The sequence below is a fragment of the Spodoptera frugiperda genome, chromosome 28 (assembly GCF_023101765.2).
Source record: "Spodoptera frugiperda isolate SF20-4 chromosome 28, AGI-APGP_CSIRO_Sfru_2.0, whole genome shotgun sequence".
Lineage (NCBI taxonomy): Eukaryota > Metazoa > Arthropoda > Insecta > Lepidoptera > Noctuidae > Spodoptera > Spodoptera frugiperda.
Window position 1 is genome coordinate 9,422,234 of NC_064239.1, and position 21,665 is coordinate 9,443,898.

The following is a 21,665-nucleotide window of genomic DNA, read 5'->3' on the forward strand; positions in this document are numbered from 1 at the left end:
GTACCAACGCACTTGTAACATAACTGGTGTTGCAGGAGTTCATGAACGGAGCTAATTAGTTATTTACCTTCCCGCTTATAAAATAAAACATAATATAGGGACCTATCTACCATAATCTTCTAATCTCTTTAGTCCTTACGCAGTTATACCCTTCCCTATTTACTTGGGTTACATACATGTAAATAGCTATTATTCTATACCATTTTTATGACTGACGAAAACCTTTAAAACGTTTAAATAGGCCAAGCTTTTGGCTAAAAATATCATCACTAATTTAGTAGATTTTTTAAGGTCGGTTAGTACCTCACTATGGAATGGTAGCTGGCTCTGTAACTCCTACAAGCCAGTATTTTCAGTAACAATTTACGCTTCCCTATCAACAGGGAGGTTTACCAACCAACAATGAAAAACCGAAACTATGAATTTCTGCTGTTCTAAATATATACGTGAAAAAATTACTGTCTTGGACTGTACTGCCAGCAACTTCATAAATCAGAAAATGGGAGAAGAAAAGGAATAGTGCCCCTTTCGCTTGGTTTCTTTACGTACCTTTTTTAAAGGAGGAAAATCATATAATGAATTTTCTCGAGCGAAGGCGAAAGAGAGCGTCTGACACTTACTTACTGACTAAAAACCACCCCAGTCCTACATCTACTTTTCGAGCCGGACCTCCGGTAACCCACTAGGCAGTCTATAACTTCGGTTTTTATGTACCTAGAGGCAATAAGTCCCTACTAGTATAGGTGTATGTTTAACAAATAAAACCCACGATATCTATTACCTAAAGATACCTAAATAATTAGAAGCCCTTAACTAGATTCTGCATAGGTGGTCCTTCTTATCAGCTGGAAAGGGATACTGAATACATTTTCCTTCTTCACGTGTAGAATAATAATAATAACATCTGAACCAAAAATAGATCGCAGAGGGCATTTTTATGGAGCGCCCCATCCATGGTATGGTGGCGGTGCGATCGCCTTTTGCGGTCAAGGGCATTCATCAGGTACATAGAACATGAGACGGGTCTTACAAACAAAATATTTTTAAGTACTTTGTTTTAGTGCAGTCTTTATTGTTATTGAGAATCTTATTAGACCCAAAACCTTTGGTATCTGTAAAACTCTGAGATGTACTTACCTAATGTACCTAAGTTTATAAAATTCTCATTGGTCATCTTACGTCATATGGGTAAGTTTTCTTCTCCCTTAAATGCATTAAGTCTGGGATAGTGAAAAGTGTATGTATGGCAGTAGGTACCTTTTTGGGTACCTAGGCATCTAATAAGGGGGCTAGGCTAGGCTAGGATGATAGTTCTATCTATAAGTATGTATGTACTAGGTAGGTATAAGTAGGGTTTTTAAAATAACCTGCGAATAATGGTTATTCCAACAACAATATTTTTATTGACGTCATCAGTGCCATAGTCATCAAGCACCTACCTGCTCAGGATTTTTACTTTTTTGGTAAATAAACAAACGTTAAAATGCTTAAATAAACTTAAATGTTTATATAAACAAATAACATTGACTTAGGTACGTTGTTTTAGTCATGTAGATTCATTCCTATGTGGAGATAAGAAAAACAATGTTTCTGTAGATAGTCGTTTATTTTTGGTGTTTAAAGTAATACTTAAAAGTTTTTGTACCGACTGTTAATCCTCATCCAACTCCGAAAACATCACAGTTTCATGATTAGTACTTAGGATTATGATTAAAAATAATTATAAATACATTCCATAGTTTAAAACTAAGCATTCTTGAATATGGTTGATGTTGATGACATTGGATTGTAAAAAAATACAATAATAACAATAGTAGTTACTTATTAATAAAAATAATTTCCAATAATAATCTTCAATACGACACCTTCTCTGGTAAATTATTTTACAAAATCTTTGGTATTAAATTGACTTACAATTTGCAATAAAATTTCTACACACAAAATAAAATAAATAGGTACCTACTAATTGGTTTAACAATACAATTTAAAAAATAAATAAAATAACTTTCTTTAAATAAAAATTATACATAGATACCTAAGCTCTAGCTGATTTCTGGTAGCCTAGTACTTCACTTGCCGAGAATGATTTTGCGGGATGCTCCGAAGTTCTGTCCTGATTGGCTGGCCAGTTTGTTGGTGCCGGCTTGTAGACCGATGACTGCGTTGCCAGCACGGAGCACATCCTCGCTGAACTCACGTCGGTTCTCCTCAGCTGGCCTGGGGCCGAGGTAGGGGCCGCGCCATTCTGGGTGCTTGTAGGCCTGCAAATTAATAATCAAATCTGAGTATGAATAAATAAAACTCCTTTATAGGTACATGATTTTTAATGCATTATTTTGAGCATATTACTGTGATCTTTGACCAAGGAACCAGAAAAGGCGAAAAGTCTATCATATACTTAATTAAATAATTAAAACTACACGCGAAATACAAAGTATAACAATGAGGCTGTATTATACACGTGGATAATTAATATTTGAACCATAACATAAACCTCCCATTGAGGACACAATAGGCTTGATGTTATCTTTAAAAAAGAATTTAACACTATGTGGTAGTTCCAACAAGCCAAATTCAATACTTTTATCGAAACGTCAAAAACGATACTTTTCTTTGAACTTTGTAGGAGATCGTTACTTTGACGTCATCAATTTTTACTAGCATAATTATTTATCAAAAAATAGCTAGAAAAGTTAAAATAATCGAGTATATCCTCAAATTAAATGAAAGTACGATTATTTTGGGATATTCTATTGATATGAAAAGTCAAAATAATGTATTTTTACCCAATAAGTTCATAAACAAAATGTTGAATTACTAATTTATTAAAACAAACATGGCGTCTGATTTGACGTCAAAAGGTCATTGCTCCGTACGTACCGTCCTTCCAAGGGCGAAGATGGTCGTTGTGACGAGTGCGATGTTCTTCTGGTCCCACAGATCTGTTGTCTGGAAGAGGTCCACATCAGGTACTCCGTACTTTATACACGCTTTTTGGAACCTGTAAAGATTTTAAATCTTTGGTTAGCCGTTAATTCATAATTTAATTGTTTTTGTTTTTTTATGGGTATGCTAAAAAGGTTGTTTTTTTATTATGATTTATTGAATAAAGAGAAATAATTATCTCACGATAAAAAAGGCTGCTTTTTATTATGATTTATTGAATAAAGAGAAATAAGTACCTAATGATAAAAAATAATTTGCGTCCTTCGTCGGTAGACTGACGCTGATTTGCAGACTGATCGAGTGTGGGGGAAAATATTAGAATTGTAGGATTTTTTGGAACGTTTTTCATTATAAGCAATGCTTAGTAATCATATCTAGACTGGACCCGGACCTGTAGACTATCTAGCAGGTTACCGGGGCACTGGTTTGAAAAGCAGGAGTAGGAACGGGGTGGTTTCTGACACTCCCTCGCCCAAGGCGAGAGATTTCATTGAATGATTTTCCGCACTTAAAAGAAGAACTTTGTTTCTATATAGCTAATAACACAAATGGAAAACCGTCTTCTCTTTCAGATAATACCACGCAAGTTACTGAATTAAAACTTTAAGATATTTTTTCTCTTTTTTTCTTCGAATATTTAGATTCTATGACGTAATAATATTTTGTTTACTGTCTGCAAAAATTATCTACAATACAATAATAAGGTAATATGTAAAGTTTCAAGTAACATTGAATTCGCAAGTTCAATACTAAGGGAACGGAACATTTCGAAGGCCAATCGAAAGTTTTGAACTTGTGACAGTTTTATTTTCCGTATCGTAAACCTTCAACAAATATTTTTTTTCCATTTGTACAAGAAACCAGTATTTCATGTATGAGTAATGAAAACAAAAAAATAAACAAATTACGCACAATGGAGAAACCATTTATCTGGGAGCTAGTGCACTTTACGTCAATTTTAATTACTTATGTAAGTCAATGTTGAACTCATTGCCTCGAACTTACTGTTGGTCCTAGGTGCAGGCAGAATCAGAATTAATAAATGCTAAATAAAATATTTTCATTATCCCAGTCTGCTTTCATATTCGAAATACATTATTTATTATGGCCGAGTGGTTTCTATACACACCTAGCTCACACGTATTTCCTAAATTTGTAAGTCAAATCTTAGTTTTTTTTTCTCGGATGCAAATAAAAAAGTACTATACATACTATTTATTTTATAAAGATCCTAATCTTTTACCTAAGCATCTTTATTACGTATCTAATAAACAGAATAATATGATATTTTTATCATAATAATACTATAATATATATTTAATATGGTAAAATAACCAACTTACTGGCTAATGTTATCCATGTATTTGTAGTCACCACCAGACACGTTCACCTTGGTGATGATGCCCGGTTGGAGACGGTTCATCAGCTTGCACAGGATGATGCCGTCACGGAGAGCCAGCTCGTAAGGTATGCTGGGGAACTTCTCGCCAATGACTGCTTCAATCCATGCCTGAGCTTCCTGCTCCTTCTCTGGTTCACGCTTGCCAGCACACTGGAAAATGGTGAAGAGGAAATTTAGTTCTGGAGGACTATTAGAGGACTTTGTCTTTTACGACCAAAATTAATGAACGACTTCAATCGACATTAGTTGTATGGAGATTCTGTTAAAAACTGAGATCGATCCGCAGATTTTCGTCTAAGATTAGTTAATCCATCCATTTTACCACGACCTCACAGAAAACCGACGTGATACAACGCTTGTGTTGTGTGAGTGAGGTTACCGGAGGCATTTGGCTTCCGGTACCCTTACCCCTTTCCAATCTTCCCTATCCCCGATTCCCCGACAACCCTTAAAAGGCCGGCATCACACTTGGAACGCCTCTGGTGTTTCGGGTGTCCATGGCCGGCGGCGATTGCTTACCAACATTAATTCACTTAGTGATTAGTATAGATAATGTTTTATGAGTCTATATGATCATACAATTACACCTTTAGAGTACCTAACATAAGGTTGATTTTATGTAAAAGAAGTTTACATGTTTCCAACATTAAATATTTCCTTTGGTAAGTGCTATTTCTTATCCTGTTTTTAAGTCTCCCTGGTAAGTACAGATCTCGCGTTTAATTTCCTTACTACCTTATTAATAATATGGTACTGTGGTTTTTGTAATGGTAAGTACTTTCCCAAAGTAAGTTTTCTCAATACAGGAAGGAGCAGTAGCTCATTTACACTTTTACTCCGTAAACCCAACCGTAAAATAAACAGGGCCGTATCTGCCCTATTGATTATATGGGGCCCGGAGCCACAGGGCCCGCAATGTGCGTGAGCCAGAAATAAAAACTTCCCATTTCTTTATTTCATTAAGAGAAATCACAAAAGTCCAAATAAGCAATTCCTTTTTTTCGCGTAAACCATGCGTTCAAAAGTTGACAGCAACTTTAGGAAAATTAATGTCATCCTAAGGGCCTCTAAACATGGGCTTACTATCATAGCATCGGTAAGTCTCCTTTTTGAGGCTTTAAAGACTTGAGGCTAAAAAAAGGGGCGTGCAAAGTCACGCTACCCCACAGCAACTAAAAGTTACTAAATAAAAAAATACATGCTTACATCTAGTAAGAAACAACACCTAGACGAGACCTGCTTATGTAACCAAAGGACGGAGAACCAATAAACTTAATATAATTTTATTCAAATCACGTGGTTACATTTTTTTGCAATTCAAATGCTAAGCCGACTATAAAGGTGACGGCCATAATTGTTTATGTGAAGACAAAAGACATTTTACTTTAATGTATAGACTCTACAGCTCCGTTTAAATCGACAGACAGACAGAACAATCGGCAGTCACTGATAAGGACTCGTGCGATACAAACCTTGCTTTATTATCTTTTTTTATATATATTTACCTCTGTCCAAATATTATATCGTCATTCATAATCAGTACTTTGAAGTGTGAACATATAGAATCAGTTTTCTTGTGACTGATTTTGGAAAAATGTTGTTCTTTATTTTGTGTTCTATAATGCTGTATTCAGCAGTGTCTGCGCACCCTTATATAGCTCTTTTCTTATTTTTCTATGCTCCAAAGCATTTTTCTTTAGTCTTATAGTGTGATGTAGTTTTAATATAAAATTCTAGTTAAGTACTAATTAAGTGTTCAAATAATGAAGTGCCCTCTATCATTGGATTTAAGGATATTTCGAATAAGGTATGTTTGCTTATTTCAATTTAATGGCGGGAGTATTGTATCTATTATTTATCATAATTATTGTCAAACAAAATAAATTGTGTAATTATGATAGTTATACTAATATTTTGGATATAATTTACTAATATCAGCCCCAGTTATGTTTCAATAGGTTCACCCACTAGTATATGGGACTTATAATACAAATGATTAAAGAGTGGGTGTACATTATACATTGGCATGCCGTAATGTGCAAGTGCATCTTTGTCTACCCTTTCGGGGATAAAAGGTGTGATGTTGCATTATGTTTCAAAACATACAGAATATACAGAATGAGTTGGTATACCATTAATAAATAAAAGTGCTACCAGACCAGTTTGGAATCAGTACCATCTAATTTTCGTTTATCATTTGCAATCTCCAAATTACGAGTAGTTGTCAAGCTTGAAGATTATCACAGACCACCTCTAAGGGAGGCCTTTTATTTAAAAGTGGACGCATTCAGACTAAAGATGATGATGATAATGAACACTTCACAATAAGTAGGTTGTCTTCTCTTACATGAGCATCTACTTGTGTTATCAAATAGAGTACCTGCTTATTGGTCCTAATTAGCTACCTTCTATATTACTAATAGGAGCTGCGGACTACCCAGTAGATTCACCGGGACTCCGGCCCAAAAATCAGGAGTGGTTTTTAATCAGTCAATTTTATTGATTCCATTTTACTATAGTCTATAGCTGACAATCACATTCAGTTGGATTTATTGTTTGTATTTTATTTAAAACTAGTAACATCTTTCTAAGTCGCAACCCACAAAGGGTTGGTTGATATCATACACATTCTTTAAGATCCGTTGTTAGATTTTTTTTGGCTTCTGACTATCATTGATATTCATAAGATAGACACGGTACGGAAGCCCGCTTCCTCGAGACGTGTCCATATATTTTATGTAAATATGTGTTTTTATAATAATCATAGACAATGGACCATTCTCTTTGTTTTCATAACTGATGCAAATACACGCGACTCTTGTTTAATCTTCGTTAAAATAGGTACCTAATTCTTATATAATATATCCAATGAATACTTAACTCCAATGCAATGCAATAATCATAATTTCACGTCCTTAATCGTGTCTCATAGTCTCGTTGAATTCCTGTTAGGAATCAAACACACTATAATATTTTTTTGGACTTTGTAATTTCGATGTATGCTTCTAATAATAATATATTTCCATTAAAATATACTTAATAATAGTAACCTTTATAAGGCAAAGCCTTTGAAACCAAAACCAGGCAAAGCGACTGATATTTTCATGACGTCAAAACTAGCCAATTACTTTTAAACGTGTTTACTTCTTCAAGGGATTTTGAGTTATTTGCAGTAAATCAACGTAATGAGAAGTTTACATATAAACAAAAGGACATTATTTATGAGATCATTACTTTGCTAATTGCTTAATTAAAGTATAAGAAGGTAGGTAAGTAGGTTAACATAATTGCAGACAAAGGTTGGACTACTTGGTTGACTAAGGTACATGCTTAAAACAAATGAAGTAGTCAGCAGTAGGCTACTGAGTGACCCTTTTTTTTAAGGGGAAAATTAATCCAATGACTTTTCCTGAATTGGGAGCTGTGTGAGAGGGTGTCAGACTCTTACTGACCCTGTTCGTGCCTTCGAGCCGGAGTCCCAGTTACACGCTAGGTCGTCCGCTGCTCCGTGTGTTGGGTTCAGAATAAAATCTATAGCTATTGATAAGGCATATAATAAAATTGTAACCTTTCATACTTTTAACGCTACCTATGCGTTTTGTTTACTTTAAGATTATTTATAATCATCTGCAGAGGTTAATGGTAAATTAAAACATTTATTTTGATAGGTATTGTAAGTATAAAGTTATGTAATTTTTCAGACAAAAAGAAGCTAATGTGTGTTTTAGTCATAAAGTCGCCAAGGACTTATTTTTACGAATAGGTCATTTGTAAGTTTTAAAGTAAGTAGGAACTTAGTTTGTATTTTACATAATATATTTATTTTATAAAAAGAATAGGAACCCGCTAATAGGTACTTTTATAATGTTCAAGAAAGGAACATGAAATCTTATACCAGGGCCGGATTGGGACAGAAGAGTCTAGTCTCTAATTTCCTTTTCTTTCTTTCCTAAGGTTTATAACATTTTCAGGATATCTACGCAATAAAAATAGTTAATTTAACTAATTTACTTACATATTTATTTAATTAAAGTTTTTGCTTTTTTTTTATATCGTCACGCCTTTTAACCCCGAAGTTTTTTTACTTAAAAAGTTAATTTTACTAATTACCTTTTTTACACCTAGACATTATTTATCTTTGTACAAACACGTACGAAACGAAATCGTCAAAAAAGAATAAGGAAAATTAAAATGTAAAAATAATAGCTACACGAACATTCTGACTAATAGTTGGCCAAACAATGAATTACAATAGCAATGTGTTTTGTCAAATATACATACATACTATAGTCTAGGAAGGATGTATATGTGTATGTTGTATGATGCATGACTATGGTATAAGTAACTACAGCCTGTTTATTTTATCACCAGTCAATTGACCTGAGAGTTAGGATATCATTGAAACATTCCATTTTTAAATAAATAAAAAAAATACAAGCAGAACTGACTTCACTGAAGAAAATCAGTTATAAAGAACACTTAAATGGTCAAAATAACTTGCACCGAAATGGAAGTTATTTTGACCATTTTAGTGTTCGTCGTTCGTTCGTTAAGTCGGTGTTAAAAAAGAAACAAACAATAATGAAAAACACTCACTTTCGAAATCAAAGTCAATTTGATGTAAGTATTTTTTAACCGTCTTTCTTCAGTGAAGTCGATTATTTTATTTGAAAATGGAATGTTTGAATGATACCTAACTCTCAGAAAAAAATTGGCTGGTGATAAAAAAATACAGGCTGTATATCGACTGTTCGTTTTGTTGGCACACAATGGCCAATGTTACCCATATAAAATGCATTGATCATTGAACTTCTTGACCAATGCCTCTGGCGGTCCTTTGTAAGTAAATTTTATTGTTATGTTTAATTATTCTTTGTTTGTTTACTGATCAGGGTTTATCATATATTCAATGTTCAATTTATAATATAAATATAATAAAATTTTGGGTATATTAAACTACTAATTACCGATGCTGTTAACCTTTGGCGAATCTTACTAATATTATAAATGCGAAAGTTTGTGAGTTTGTCTGTATTTTTGTTACTCAATCAAGTCAAAAAGGCTGATAGGATCGAGATGAAATTTGGTATATACCACCAGATCGTAACGTGGAATAACATAGAAGGTTCTTTTTATCGCACGGGAACACACGTGAAGTCACTAGCAGAACCAATAATGATGATCTTCACATTGAAACGTAACATCATTAAATACCTTACAGTACACGATAATCAATTTTAAACCTCCAAAATTAATGTTGAAAACTTAACTTTCGAAAGCAGCGCCATTTACCGCCATCTGTTGGCTAAAGTTAGCAATCCAAAACTTGTGTTACGTTGCAAGTACATTGCACTACACTATCTAGTAGTTAACCTTTGCAATCGGTAATGTCACTATGATACACAAGGTGGCTGCACTGATCTCTGACTGAGAAGCAAGATTAAGCGACAGTATAATCTTTAGTTTGTTTTGATAAAGTCCAAATTGGTCTGTAAATTGGTATTTTATGAGAAAGTATTGAGTAAATGGCCTAAGGGTTTAGTACTGTTGTGGTAGTAATGGTTTGTTGGTTCAATGAAGCTGGCCAATCAGAGCGCCAAACGCGTTCTATTTTTTATCTCGTTACACGTAATAAAACCAACTCGTTCTAAGCCCTTTGGGTTGGCCCAAATCGGTAATTGGATGGCGTACAATTTTTTGAAATCAATGTTAGCAGTAGATATTTGAAATTGTATGGCAGAACAGATCAGTCAGTTCGCCTTATTAGTTACGAATAGTGCCCAGTATTTAATTGTATTGAGTACATTAAAGATTAAATAAATAAAACTCATTTCAACTTAAATCTGGATTTTGTAACGCAATATTTTGTAATCCAACATAAGTATTTTAGTAATAGGTACCTATATACTAATATTTTAATTTAATAAACAAGTTTTCAATAACCTGCCCATTAGGTACTTAGTACTTTAGCTTTTAGCTTATGTAATTAGCCACGAATCTGGTTAAGGCCAGTGACTGCAATTAGGGTCTAAGGCTTTTAACTGCACTTTGTACTGACAAATAGGTACCGGTTCACCTCTAAACTGAACGTTTACAATTTGTTACATGTTAGTTATGTACTAAGTAAAGGGATTACATAACAGAGCAGATACCAACTAAATACACGATTTTATCCAGGCATATATGTACATGCTTTTGTTTACAATGGAATTTCACAAGTACTTGTATAAGAGGAGGCGAGTTGCTTAATTGTCCTAGACTTTTTTTTGAGGGGAAAATTAATCATCCAATGATTTCTCCCGCCTTGGGCGACGGGAGAGAGTGTTAGATTATTTCTGAATTAAAACCACCCGGTTCCTACTCTTGCTTTTCGAACCGGACCCACGGTAAACCCGCTAGGTAGACCGCGGCTCCGGATTAGGTGAGCTATAGACTAGGTTTGGGTTATACTTAACACAAGTGTGCAAGGATTTTTAAACACATCTAATAAGTACGCGTGTTTTCAATAAATATTAATTTCTTAATTATATTTAAAACTTTGTCCAATTTGAGTGTTAAAACTAAGACCTCGAATTTAATAAGATATAGTAGGTATCATCTAAACCGTATTAACATAATAATGTTCTAAGACGATACAGTATTGCACAGGCAGAAATTCTATTCGTGGAGTAATTAAAAGGCAACGTAAATAGAATATGCAAACAAGCGGACAGATAAACAACATATCAAAGAAACGGTTCGGTTAATTGTATAAATACCACTGTTTTTATTGCTCATCAAATAAATTAAAACTAAAATAAGATTAACTAAAAATAAAAGAAGATTAGCAACCGATAGTGATGATACAATATTGGAACTGTTTAAAATCAGAGAACATATTCATATAGGACTTTTCATTTACAGTAACTGAGCAATCGAAGACAGTAAATTGATGTAAAGAGTAAATTGAGTAAATTCAGAATTACAGATCACAGAAATTAGGGTACGGTGGGTCTGGCATGGTATTTGTATGACCCTAAATTAATTTAAAAAAATATTACAGAATTACACACTTGCTTCTATTTGATGAACTGATAGATAAGTATTACATATGTTCCTTCCTATATCACCATTAAAAAAAAACATTTTCTCAAAAATCATCAAGAATTTGATACTCAGGGGTTTCCCGTCGTATCTCCGGGCCGGACATGCTTCTATTGCTGGCTTGAAGCCAACTCGGAATACTATTTTAAAATACATTCAGCATCTTTCCACATACCTACTTAGGTATAAATTTCAGTACCATATTCATAACGCTTGTATCTTGTCTCATCTCTGTCTTGACGCGATAAATCATATGTGTGATTGTACTAGCAGGTGAGAAACAGGGGCGGACTGGGAATCTATGGGGCCCATAGTAAAAGTATCTAGTAAAGGCCCCAACATTTATGTTCATTAAATTTCTAAGATATAGGTTTTTTAAGTTTTAAGTAAAAGAGATTTTTAAATGCGAATTAAAAGACATTTGAACCGTTAAAACCCTGTATATCTATGGGACCTGGGCACCAGTTCAAAAAATAAAAGATCCACCTCTGACTGAATTTATAGGATCTAGATGAATCGTTTATGATGTGTCAGACGATTGATAGTTGTACTTTCTCGAAATGGACTCGCATTTAATGTGTTGTTTACATTTTATTGTTATTAGTGATAATAAACTAGCTTAATGATTTATACCTCACACTACATTTAAACTCCTAAGTTTTTTTTTAACCTACGATGAATGAGTAGATCTGACCATTTTTTAATTTCGTGGTTATCAGTAAAGTCTCTGATTTTCTTTTACAAAAAATTTATGAAGAAAAAAGGAAGCTCAGAGTTATTTTTCCAAAATATGTCTATTTTCTGAATTTGTGCTGAATAGTGAATTCTCACTACTTATAATTCTGTCATATTGATTTATGAGTTTTGCTAGCCTGGTCGTGGTGGTGACCTCAAACTTGTTGTTAAGCAGTTTATTGGTTTCCGCATGAAGATGGACAGCTTCCGACAACAAACAAATGGAAGAAAATGACAATAATAAATTCTTAGGAAAACAGTAAACATTAGATAGATATGTTATTTACGATAAATGTTTAAATGACGAGAAATCAGAAAAAACATATTTTGTATGTTTAATCTACTCGATTATTTCATTCAGTGTGATTTGATTTAATTAACTAAAAAAACCATTAATTACATAAATTAATGGAGAAAAGCTCTACTAGTTTCGAGTCACAAAAGGACTTCATCATGAAGCGCGGCTACGCAGCTGCGATTAGTTATTTGATTTAATATTTCTAATTATAAGGTTGATAAAAAGAAGATTTCTCATGACATTCTAAATTACATTACAATAATATCAATATCACAAAGACGAACAAACACACATACAAATGTGAATATGTAGATACGTAACGTAAATTATAATCCACTTTTAATCGTAATACATCAAAGATCGAAACAGGATCCACGCACAATTGACGTCGAATCGTGACGTTGTTTAACTAAATTTAAAATGGATGATGTTGTGCAAAAGCTTCCCAATTTACAAATCAATGAAAGGAGTAAGAACAGGGACGAACTAAAGAAGAACAGTTGAGGTGGCCTCAGCCCAGCTCTGGAGACTCCAAGCCAAATCAAGAGATATATCAGTAAACAGTTTCGTTTCTTCCTTCACCAACTTTGCCTTAATTTTTGCCGTTTAATGATGTTTGATCCTTTTGTCCCCAACCATCCTGTCTATAATTATTATGGCTATTCCAACTCTGAACATTACTGTTCTATAACTGATCTGATATATTTTCGCGGTGTGTATGATTTTAAAGCCATTAATTCAAATTTTGATTTGTATTAATCTAAATGCAAACTGGAGCATTTTCACATAACTTCATCCGATTTATAACGTCAGTCGTTTAAAAGTGATCTATTTATGTGGAGTATTAAATACATATGTAAGCTCTTACATTATGTATCGCACAGCTGTTTTGAAGCTAAGCTCTTTATTTATACTACCGCAGCCACACGGCACTACTCGTCCATTTTACTTTAACGTCTTTAAATCCCAAGGAATGTTAGTTTTTCTTTTGCTTCCGAGTGTTTTGCGTTACGCGTAAATTTTTTGTACAGTCCAGTATACAGTAAAATTCTTGTTGGAAGAATAAACTGAGATGTTTGCTCAATATACGTAGGGTTTAGTAGGTAAAATAACAATCAAAGATAAAAAAGAAAATCGATAAAAATTTAAAACCGGTTCAGCTGTTTTCAAGATTTGTACTTAGCAACAAATTTAGCGATTCATTTTTGTATTAGAAAGGTTACACAAATAAAAGTGACAAACAGGGTATTTACCTTAGTAATGACATTAATAACTATTTCGTGGTTTTGAAAAACAAATGCACTAGAACATACATAAATTAGGCATTTCTTTACGTCATTCCATTAAAATTTAAATGATTAGTCAGTTTTGTATTCTAGTTACCTACGAGTACCTATTGTGTTTTGTGTATTTTACATTATTTCTAAGAATCTGAATAATACTTAGAAATATTTTTAGTCGAGTGGTTTTCCTTATTTATTATAATTAGTAGCTGTTGTGAATCAAAATAGGTTTGTGTTTTAAAAGGAACTGGAAAACCTGGTGTGGTTACCTTTGTCATCAAGTAGTAATTTTAGTGTCGACAATGATTCGATTTTAATAATGTAATGGTAATGGTATCTTAAAAGGTAATCCCGCTAAAAAAACCAAAAGATTTTGGGGGTTAGAAATCTAAAGGTTGTTGGGGATTCCGGGATTGGGAAGAGGGGTCATTGGGCCTCCTAATTGGTATAAGTATTTTAGTTTTGATTAAGTTATCATAAATAATCCATTCCTCTTTTTCCTTATAGCATATGGTATACCTACTATAAGAATAGACATTGTACACATTAGTAGTTATATTACAACTTGTTAAGGTGAGATAAAAGATTTATATCTAAGTAATAGTCGTGCTTTACATGTGTAAGTAGATATCTGTTATCTATAGATAGTTCAAAACTATAAATCGCTTTAAACAGTTGACTTGTAGTCGATACATACGTTACTTGAATACATAATAGGTATGGCATATTAAGGCTGGATTCGATTGTTGAAGTTAAGCAAAATTTTGTTGCTTAGTAACAGAGTGATATCTAATATCATTAGATGTGTTGCAACGGGATATTGACTATATTTTAGTTTCCGATTTTTCGGCACTGTTGCAAGCGCCATGATCACGGATGATCAGTGTCAAAATATTCTTTCACTCCTTTTAAATGATTACATGGTTACTAACTATATAAATCTGAAAGGATTTTTTTGTCTCCCTAAAGTCAAGCAAACGATGTTGGCGCAAAGGCTGAAACTAGTTTTTATTTATTAAGTAATTAATCTCACAAATAATGGACTAGATCTCCAGATGGCATTCCCTATTTAAAACAATATTATCATAAGATTTCGCTTTTAACTGTTCAAAAAGGTAAGTAGAAATGAACCCGTTAGAAGCAACGCTAACGCAGACTCGGCCGCTCTAAGTATATAGGTATTAGATCGAAAAACATAATGTTTATATTAGGTACTATAAATCATTGTATCAATCACTCGTATTTTATGTAAAACTTTAGCTACAACAACACTCTTATTTCCAACCAATAAAATCCGTTTTGGCAAAGCAAATATTACCGTCTAACATCCGTTGAACCGCGCTTTTAGCTAGCAACAAACAAATTGGGAACAGCTGTTTATTTTTTTTAAATATTATTTATTTCTTCTAAAATATTCTTAATAATATTATTAGCCAAGATTCTACAAATATATCATGTTTAAACTGTGTCCGGTTGTCCTATTTCTAATTAATGGGTCGAATCGCATAACTCAATTCTAATGTTGTCTGTATTTCTGAGGTTCATACGAGTAATTCAAAGTAAATTTTTATAAAACAATCTCATAATAAGAAGAAAAATTTTGTACAATTTAAGTACCTCAATACAAACTAAATCAAACAACATAATGGTGGATTGGCTGATATAATGCTGATGATTACTGCTGTACTCAGAGACATTGAATGATTACTTAAACTATTCCTTAGTAACGATTTTGGTTCGGGTTAAGTAACCATTGAATTACTCTGAGTACGGCGGTAAGAAAGTAATATATTCTTGTGGGTATAGTTTACATTAAAATACATGAAAAATACAAACCAACTAAACAAAATAAAAGAAACAATAGACTAGCACAAAAGAAAAAGTAAATAATATATATCTAGAGTAAGTAAAACCCGTGGGATGACTACATGAATGAGAGAGAAGGGTCAGCCATCGTCAGCGTGTAATCAACAGTTTATTCAGCAAATGATGTAAATAAGAGTGACGCCATTTTATATTTACGTATGTAATGTACGTAGTTGAGGAGTTAGGGACTGACCGCCCGCCCCCGCGACGGTGCCGGCTTGGGCGGGCGGACTGCAACGCCAACAGTCAACCAGCCGAGTTCGAGCCGAAAGCTCGCTCACATACTCAAGTGCAACCAAAAAGTTCTGTGACATAAATTAACATGGCTGTACGTATCACTTGGCAACACTATCTCTACACTAGACCCACTAATAAATTCCTACCTAATTACTCTCTAATTATCTGTTTCACATTTGTCTTTTTTAATGTTTCCTTTTTATGTGTCGCGATGTCAATTCTCTACTCTAATCTTTGCCTCAACAGTACTATCTGTAATCTTTTTAGATTCACTATCTTAAAATGTTTATCGATTCTTCGGAGTAAAACATAATAGTCTGTTTAGTTATTTAACATTTTAACACTCGCACACTTCCTAATCTAAACAATATACACTCAATAATAAAACAAAGTGAGCATCTGTAAGTTTGTTTTAACAAAAGTATCTACATTATTACTGTGCGTTGATGACGTCAATAGTGTTGGAATACTTTAGATTAATGAGGAGCGCACGCGCAGCTGCGGCCCGCCTATCATCCGTTACCTCCTTTAGGTTGCTCTTAAAAGCTTTCCAGATGTACCACGGTCCCTTTAGTATGGGATAACAGAGATCTGTTTCGTAAACGATGCTATTTTCGGAGGTGATGCTGGAATCCGCTCGTTCGCCATCAAACGACTTGGCACTGGAGCGAATGTTTTACGGCTAGCGTTCGGAACTTGCAAGTTTCGATTTTTTTACATAATTTATGAGCTTCATTTGTAATCACAGAGCAATTTTGTTGCATATTAATGGCATTCATCTCCGTTATTTTATAAACGTTCCCAATTGAAATCTGATGTGTTCGAAGTAATAATAGTTGTTCTATCTTCCAGCCTAGGAACAAGGAACAAGAACAGGAGGTGCTGAACTGGATCAGCGCCGTCCTTGGAGAGCCTCTCCCCAACGCCGCCTATGAAGACTACCTGAAGGATGGCGTTGTTCTCTGCAAGCTCATCAACAAACTGGCCCCTGGATCAGTCAAGAAGATCCAGGAGAGGGGAACCAACTTCCAGCTTATGGAAAACATCCAAAGGTAAATCATCACAAAACAATTTCCTCTTCAACTGGATGTAAACAAAAAACAAACGAACAGCTGCCAAAAAGTTGGGAATCATTTTTTAAAAGTAACGTTTTCTTAGAAACTCGTCTCGTTCGAGAATTGTCGTGCATTGACTAATTTTAATTTACGTTTCGATTATTTCAGGTTCCAAGCCGCCATTAAGAAATACGGAGTACCAGAAGAAGAAATCTTCCAGACTGCTGACCTGTTCGAGAGGCGTAACATTCCTCAAGTCACACTCTGCTTATACGCTTTGGGCAGGATCGTAAGTAGACCTTCCTCCTTCTTCTAAAACTTATAGCTTAAAGAGAAACCAATCTAATTCTTCTTCTATCTTTTTCTAGACCCAGAAGCACCCTGAATGGACTGGTCCTCAGCTAGGACCTAAGATGGCGGAGAAGAACGAGCGTACCTTCACTGAGGAGCAGCTCCGTGCTCACGAGGCCGAGCTGAACCTGCAGATGGGCTTCAACAAGGGAGCTTCGCAGTCAGGGCACGGTGGCTTCGGCAACACCCGCCATATGTAAATCACCACCTCATCGCCACTTTCCTACGCTTGAGACCAACCGAACTATTCGGAATAAAACAGTATTCTTATGTATGTCATATGAAGGTCGAAAATTATGATTTGTACTCTCTTCCAAGTCAATGTCTGCAATGCTTAACAACGTCAAAGATTGTGTGATAGTTTTTAATTACTATTATTTATAGTAGGTACCTATTATAACTTCTAACATCGCTATGTACTATTTTCGTTAAGTATTTTTTTTTATGAATATTTAATTGTAAATATTTAACTTTATCTAATAAATATCGTTTGTAAGTATTGTTTTGTTTTATTTTGATGTTTTCCTTAAGATCATTAATTTGGAAGATGGAGGATGGCCAAAACAACTGGTTATGAGCTAAGGAAAACTAGTAGACAGATGTTTTTCATGTTTTATTTACACGAAGTTAATGGTATGAATAGCTCTTGAGTATTATCATTTTGCGAACATTAGGACATAGTGATAACCATCGTAATTTTACAAATGAAATCATACTTTCAATATTGTTTTTGCAGTTATTCCATTTATCGTATTGTCGTTTCGTGTAAGGTAATTTGTATTAAATAGTCAGTATTCCAATCGAGCAATTTTACAGGAAATCAAGGAAAAGAATTTGGGACATAACAAATACAATTAATTGGATGTCACTGTCAACTGTCTAAGCATAGAAAGCATAGTCATAATGATAAGATATTATTATGAATGCGACTGACTGTCAGTTTATCAGTTTCCATTTCTGCTACTTATCTTTTCTGTTGAACCGAATTAGAATGTTTACGAGAGACGAATTGATAAAGCGAGAGAGGTATGTAAGATTCGTAGCAATTGGCGTTCTAACGTTTCTGTCTGACCCCATGGGAGACAGGCGCTTGGTTATGTATGTATGTAAGCATTGAAAGAAAATGTTGTTTGTGTTATTTTGTTTTAAAATGTTGCCCTATACTAGGATTTCCTCGAGTGTCGTAGGTGCGTTTACAAACATACAATTTCACATACACATGACACCTAGACCCGGAACATAAGTAGGTCAGACAAAGTGTTGTTCCGTGCAGGAATAGAATCCGCGACACGTTGCACGGCAGCCAGTTGCCCAGCCATCGCACTTAGGTATACATACATACATGTAAGGTATTATATAATAATGTAGGTACATTAGTATGCAACTATGCAATACCTACGCATTTCTGGAGTAATGGAATAATTTACAATGTGTTACAATTTAATACTGTCAGACCTTGGGGTTTTATGACAACTTTATGACTTAGAAGAATAATTACCTTAAATCTAATCCATCATAACTAGTGCACTTGTGCCAAATATCTTAGTTGACAGGTAACTGAATTATGAGGGTACAGTACTGGATATTGAAGTTTGCAATTAAACTAAAGTTATTTTAGGTCTTGTTGTGCACATAAGTTGTAGGTACCAAAGTCATCAAAGGTTTTGTTTTAGGTCGTTGTACTTTGGCTTTACGACACACATCAGGTGGGGTGTATGTATATAAAATTTGCTGTTTACTGTTTATATTACACTGGAGATACATACACAGCGCATATTACCTATATTATTGTAAAAAAATAGTTATTATATTGGTATATATTTTTTTGCTATTAATTTACATGTGTTCGAACATGAAATATAAATATAGTTTTTGTAATCTATATAGGCAGTTTAAGTTTACTTGTTTGAAAGCGTATCTACAGCGCTACTGGGGAATTGCATAATTATTTTTGGGTGGATAGTCAATTTACCGAGGAAGGAGGGTATAAGCTATAAAACATCACCGCTACGATACATAGATAGCAATAGTTTTGTCTACCCCCAAGCTATCTATATACAATCATAAATTTTATGATAGAAATCGAAACTCATTAACGTGATGTTACACAAACTATGTATAGATCTACCTACGCATTTCTGGAGTAATGGAATATATTTACAATGTGTTACAATTTAATACTGTCAGACCTTGGGGTTTTATGACAACTTTATGTACTTAGAAGAATAATTACCTATAAATCTAATCCATCATAACTAGTGCACTTGTGCCAAATATCTTAGTTGACAGGTAAGAGAATCTATGAGGGTACAGTACTGGATATTGAAGTTTTCAATTAAACAAAAAAAATATCTATATCTTATGGTCGTACCGACCTAAAATTCGTTACATATTTAGTTAGTAAGGTAAAATTAAAGAAAATAAACCTTACAAAAATAAATGAAATCCCACCCAAAACATAAATGTGAAAGGCTAATATTGGAATGTTCGAAGTAGAGTTAAGTACAAGTTCCATACACGCCTCAGTTAAAAATGATATAACTTGGCAAGTTTTAATAGAAAATTATATACTTGACTTTGCGTTTAGTAGGTTTATAACAAAGTGTGTGAAAACTTTACAAACTTGCCAAGTTATAGATTTTTAACTGAGGTCTGTGTATGGAACTTGTACTTATTTAGATCTCACTTCTTTTTAGGCGAAGCATTCCAATATTATCGAACTTATATTGTTTTGGGTGGGATATTAAATTGATTTTCATTTATTAAACTAGCCGCTAGTCTGATTTTCAATACCAAAAACCTTATTTTCTCAAACATTTTGCATAAACAGTCGGCATTTTATCGTTTCACCATTTCAAAAGATGGATTTATAGGATAAACAAATAGCAAACAGATCATTACCCCGCGATGAGCTTTTATAACTATTTTTAAATCGAAACGAGATCAAAATATCAGAGCGGAATGTGTTAGAAGTAACTTCGAATTGAATGGCTCATTAATTAATATCAATCTCGAATCTTAATCTTTCTAGAACAGTGGCAGGCAGTCAAATATCTTTTCACATAAAATGTTTAGAGTTGTGCGGTTTTTAAAATTAATTCTAAACGCTAGGTCGTCATGTTGTTAATTTATTTCTTCTTACGCGACGCGTTGCTATTTATTTTTGTGAGTAGATCTTTTTTCTTTCTTTTATATCATCGTTGGTGATGAGGACGTTGACTCTGTCAGTGATTTTTAGTTAAAATAATAAGTGAATATGAGTTCAGAGGTTGTCGTGAGTATTATCAAGGATATTAATGTCATTGACCTGTTGGGTAATGAAATACAGAGGTATTAAATATACTTAAATTTTCACTGATCCCTTTTCTTGCTATTACAAAGCCATTTGGCATTACAAAGCCAAGGAGTGATTTCAACCAGAGCTGCGGACAATGTAACAGGTTACCGGGGCTCCGGCTCAAAGCAGGAGAAGGAACGGGGTGGTTTTTAGTCAGTAAGAGTCTGACACTAAAAGGCGGGAGAAGTCATTGGATGATTTTCCCTCTCAAAAAAGGAGTGATTTCAAACCCTTTGCTATACTTTAGTACAAAGATTTTTCAACAACAAGCCTGTCTCTTGCACGACAATATACCTAATACATTGTTGTTGTTTGTACCTATAAGCAAAGGACCTTCCATGTTTCCAATTCATTCAGTTTGTGTTTCTGGAATATTCCACACTATTCACAATAGCCTGACGTCATCAGTGGAACACGCGAAGATACATACACCATCTCCCAATGTCACAGTTTGCAATAAAATTCACGACACTACGCCATGCGCCAAACTATTCAGATTTATATTATTTTAGCTCAAAGACACAAGGAGGTCGTTCAACCTATTCATTCTTAAAACTATACAAAACAGTGTTTTTGTTGTTGGTAGGTAGTCTTCAGCAAATATATTATGTATCGTCACGCCTTTTATCCCCGAAGGGGTAGGCAGAGGTGCACTTGCACATTACAGCATGTAATGTCACTGTACAATGTACACCCACTTTTCATCATTTGCGTTATAAAGTCCCAAAAGGGAGTGACCCACACTACCATATTACAATATACTGGGCACAACTCCAGACTTCGTTCTATTACTGCGAAGAAACCCAGCAGTAGCTTTGCCTGACCCTGGAATCGAACCCGAGACCCCTTGTCCAATCGTACTTGCGACCACTCGATCAATGAGGCAGTCAAGTCAAATATATTATGGTCTTTAGTAATAGCAACTCCATACACTTTATGTTTGTGGCTTTGCAATGTCGAAGGCAACTCCAAGAGTAGGTTAAGTGCCCTACGATTGTGATAAAATTAAAAAGTTAGGCCAGGGTTTGTTTTTGTATAGCTGTGAAGCAAGCCCACTAACATAATTGTGTAA

At 34.2% G+C, this 21,665-nt stretch overlaps 2 protein-coding genes across 2 annotated transcripts in view; one reads left to right on the forward strand and one right to left on the reverse strand.

Annotated features, from left to right (window-relative positions):
* Positions 1-1,587: 1,587 nt before the first annotated feature.
* LOC118265223 (muscle-specific protein 20) overlaps positions 1,588-21,665 on the reverse strand; it is a 30,633-nt gene continuing 10,555 nt past the window's right edge. Inside the window, exons 2-4 of the mRNA XM_035578022.2 lie at positions 4,290-4,498; positions 2,881-3,001; positions 1,588-2,261 (exon numbers count right to left, since the gene is read on the reverse strand). Of these exons, the coding sequence (XP_035433915.1) occupies positions 2,070-2,261; positions 2,881-3,001; positions 4,290-4,498 (522 nt within the window). The 3' untranslated portion in view covers positions 1,588-2,069. The remainder of the gene's footprint in view (positions 2,262-2,880; positions 3,002-4,289; positions 4,499-21,665) is intronic.
* LOC118265225 (myophilin) lies at positions 15,775-17,755 on the forward strand. Its single transcript, XM_035578023.2, has 4 exons — positions 15,775-15,941; positions 16,703-16,902; positions 17,074-17,194; positions 17,274-17,755. Exons 1-4 carry the CDS (start codon positions 15,936-15,938, stop codon positions 17,454-17,456), a joined length of 510 nt encoding a protein of 169 aa, XP_035433916.2. The 5' UTR covers positions 15,775-15,935; the 3' UTR covers positions 17,457-17,755.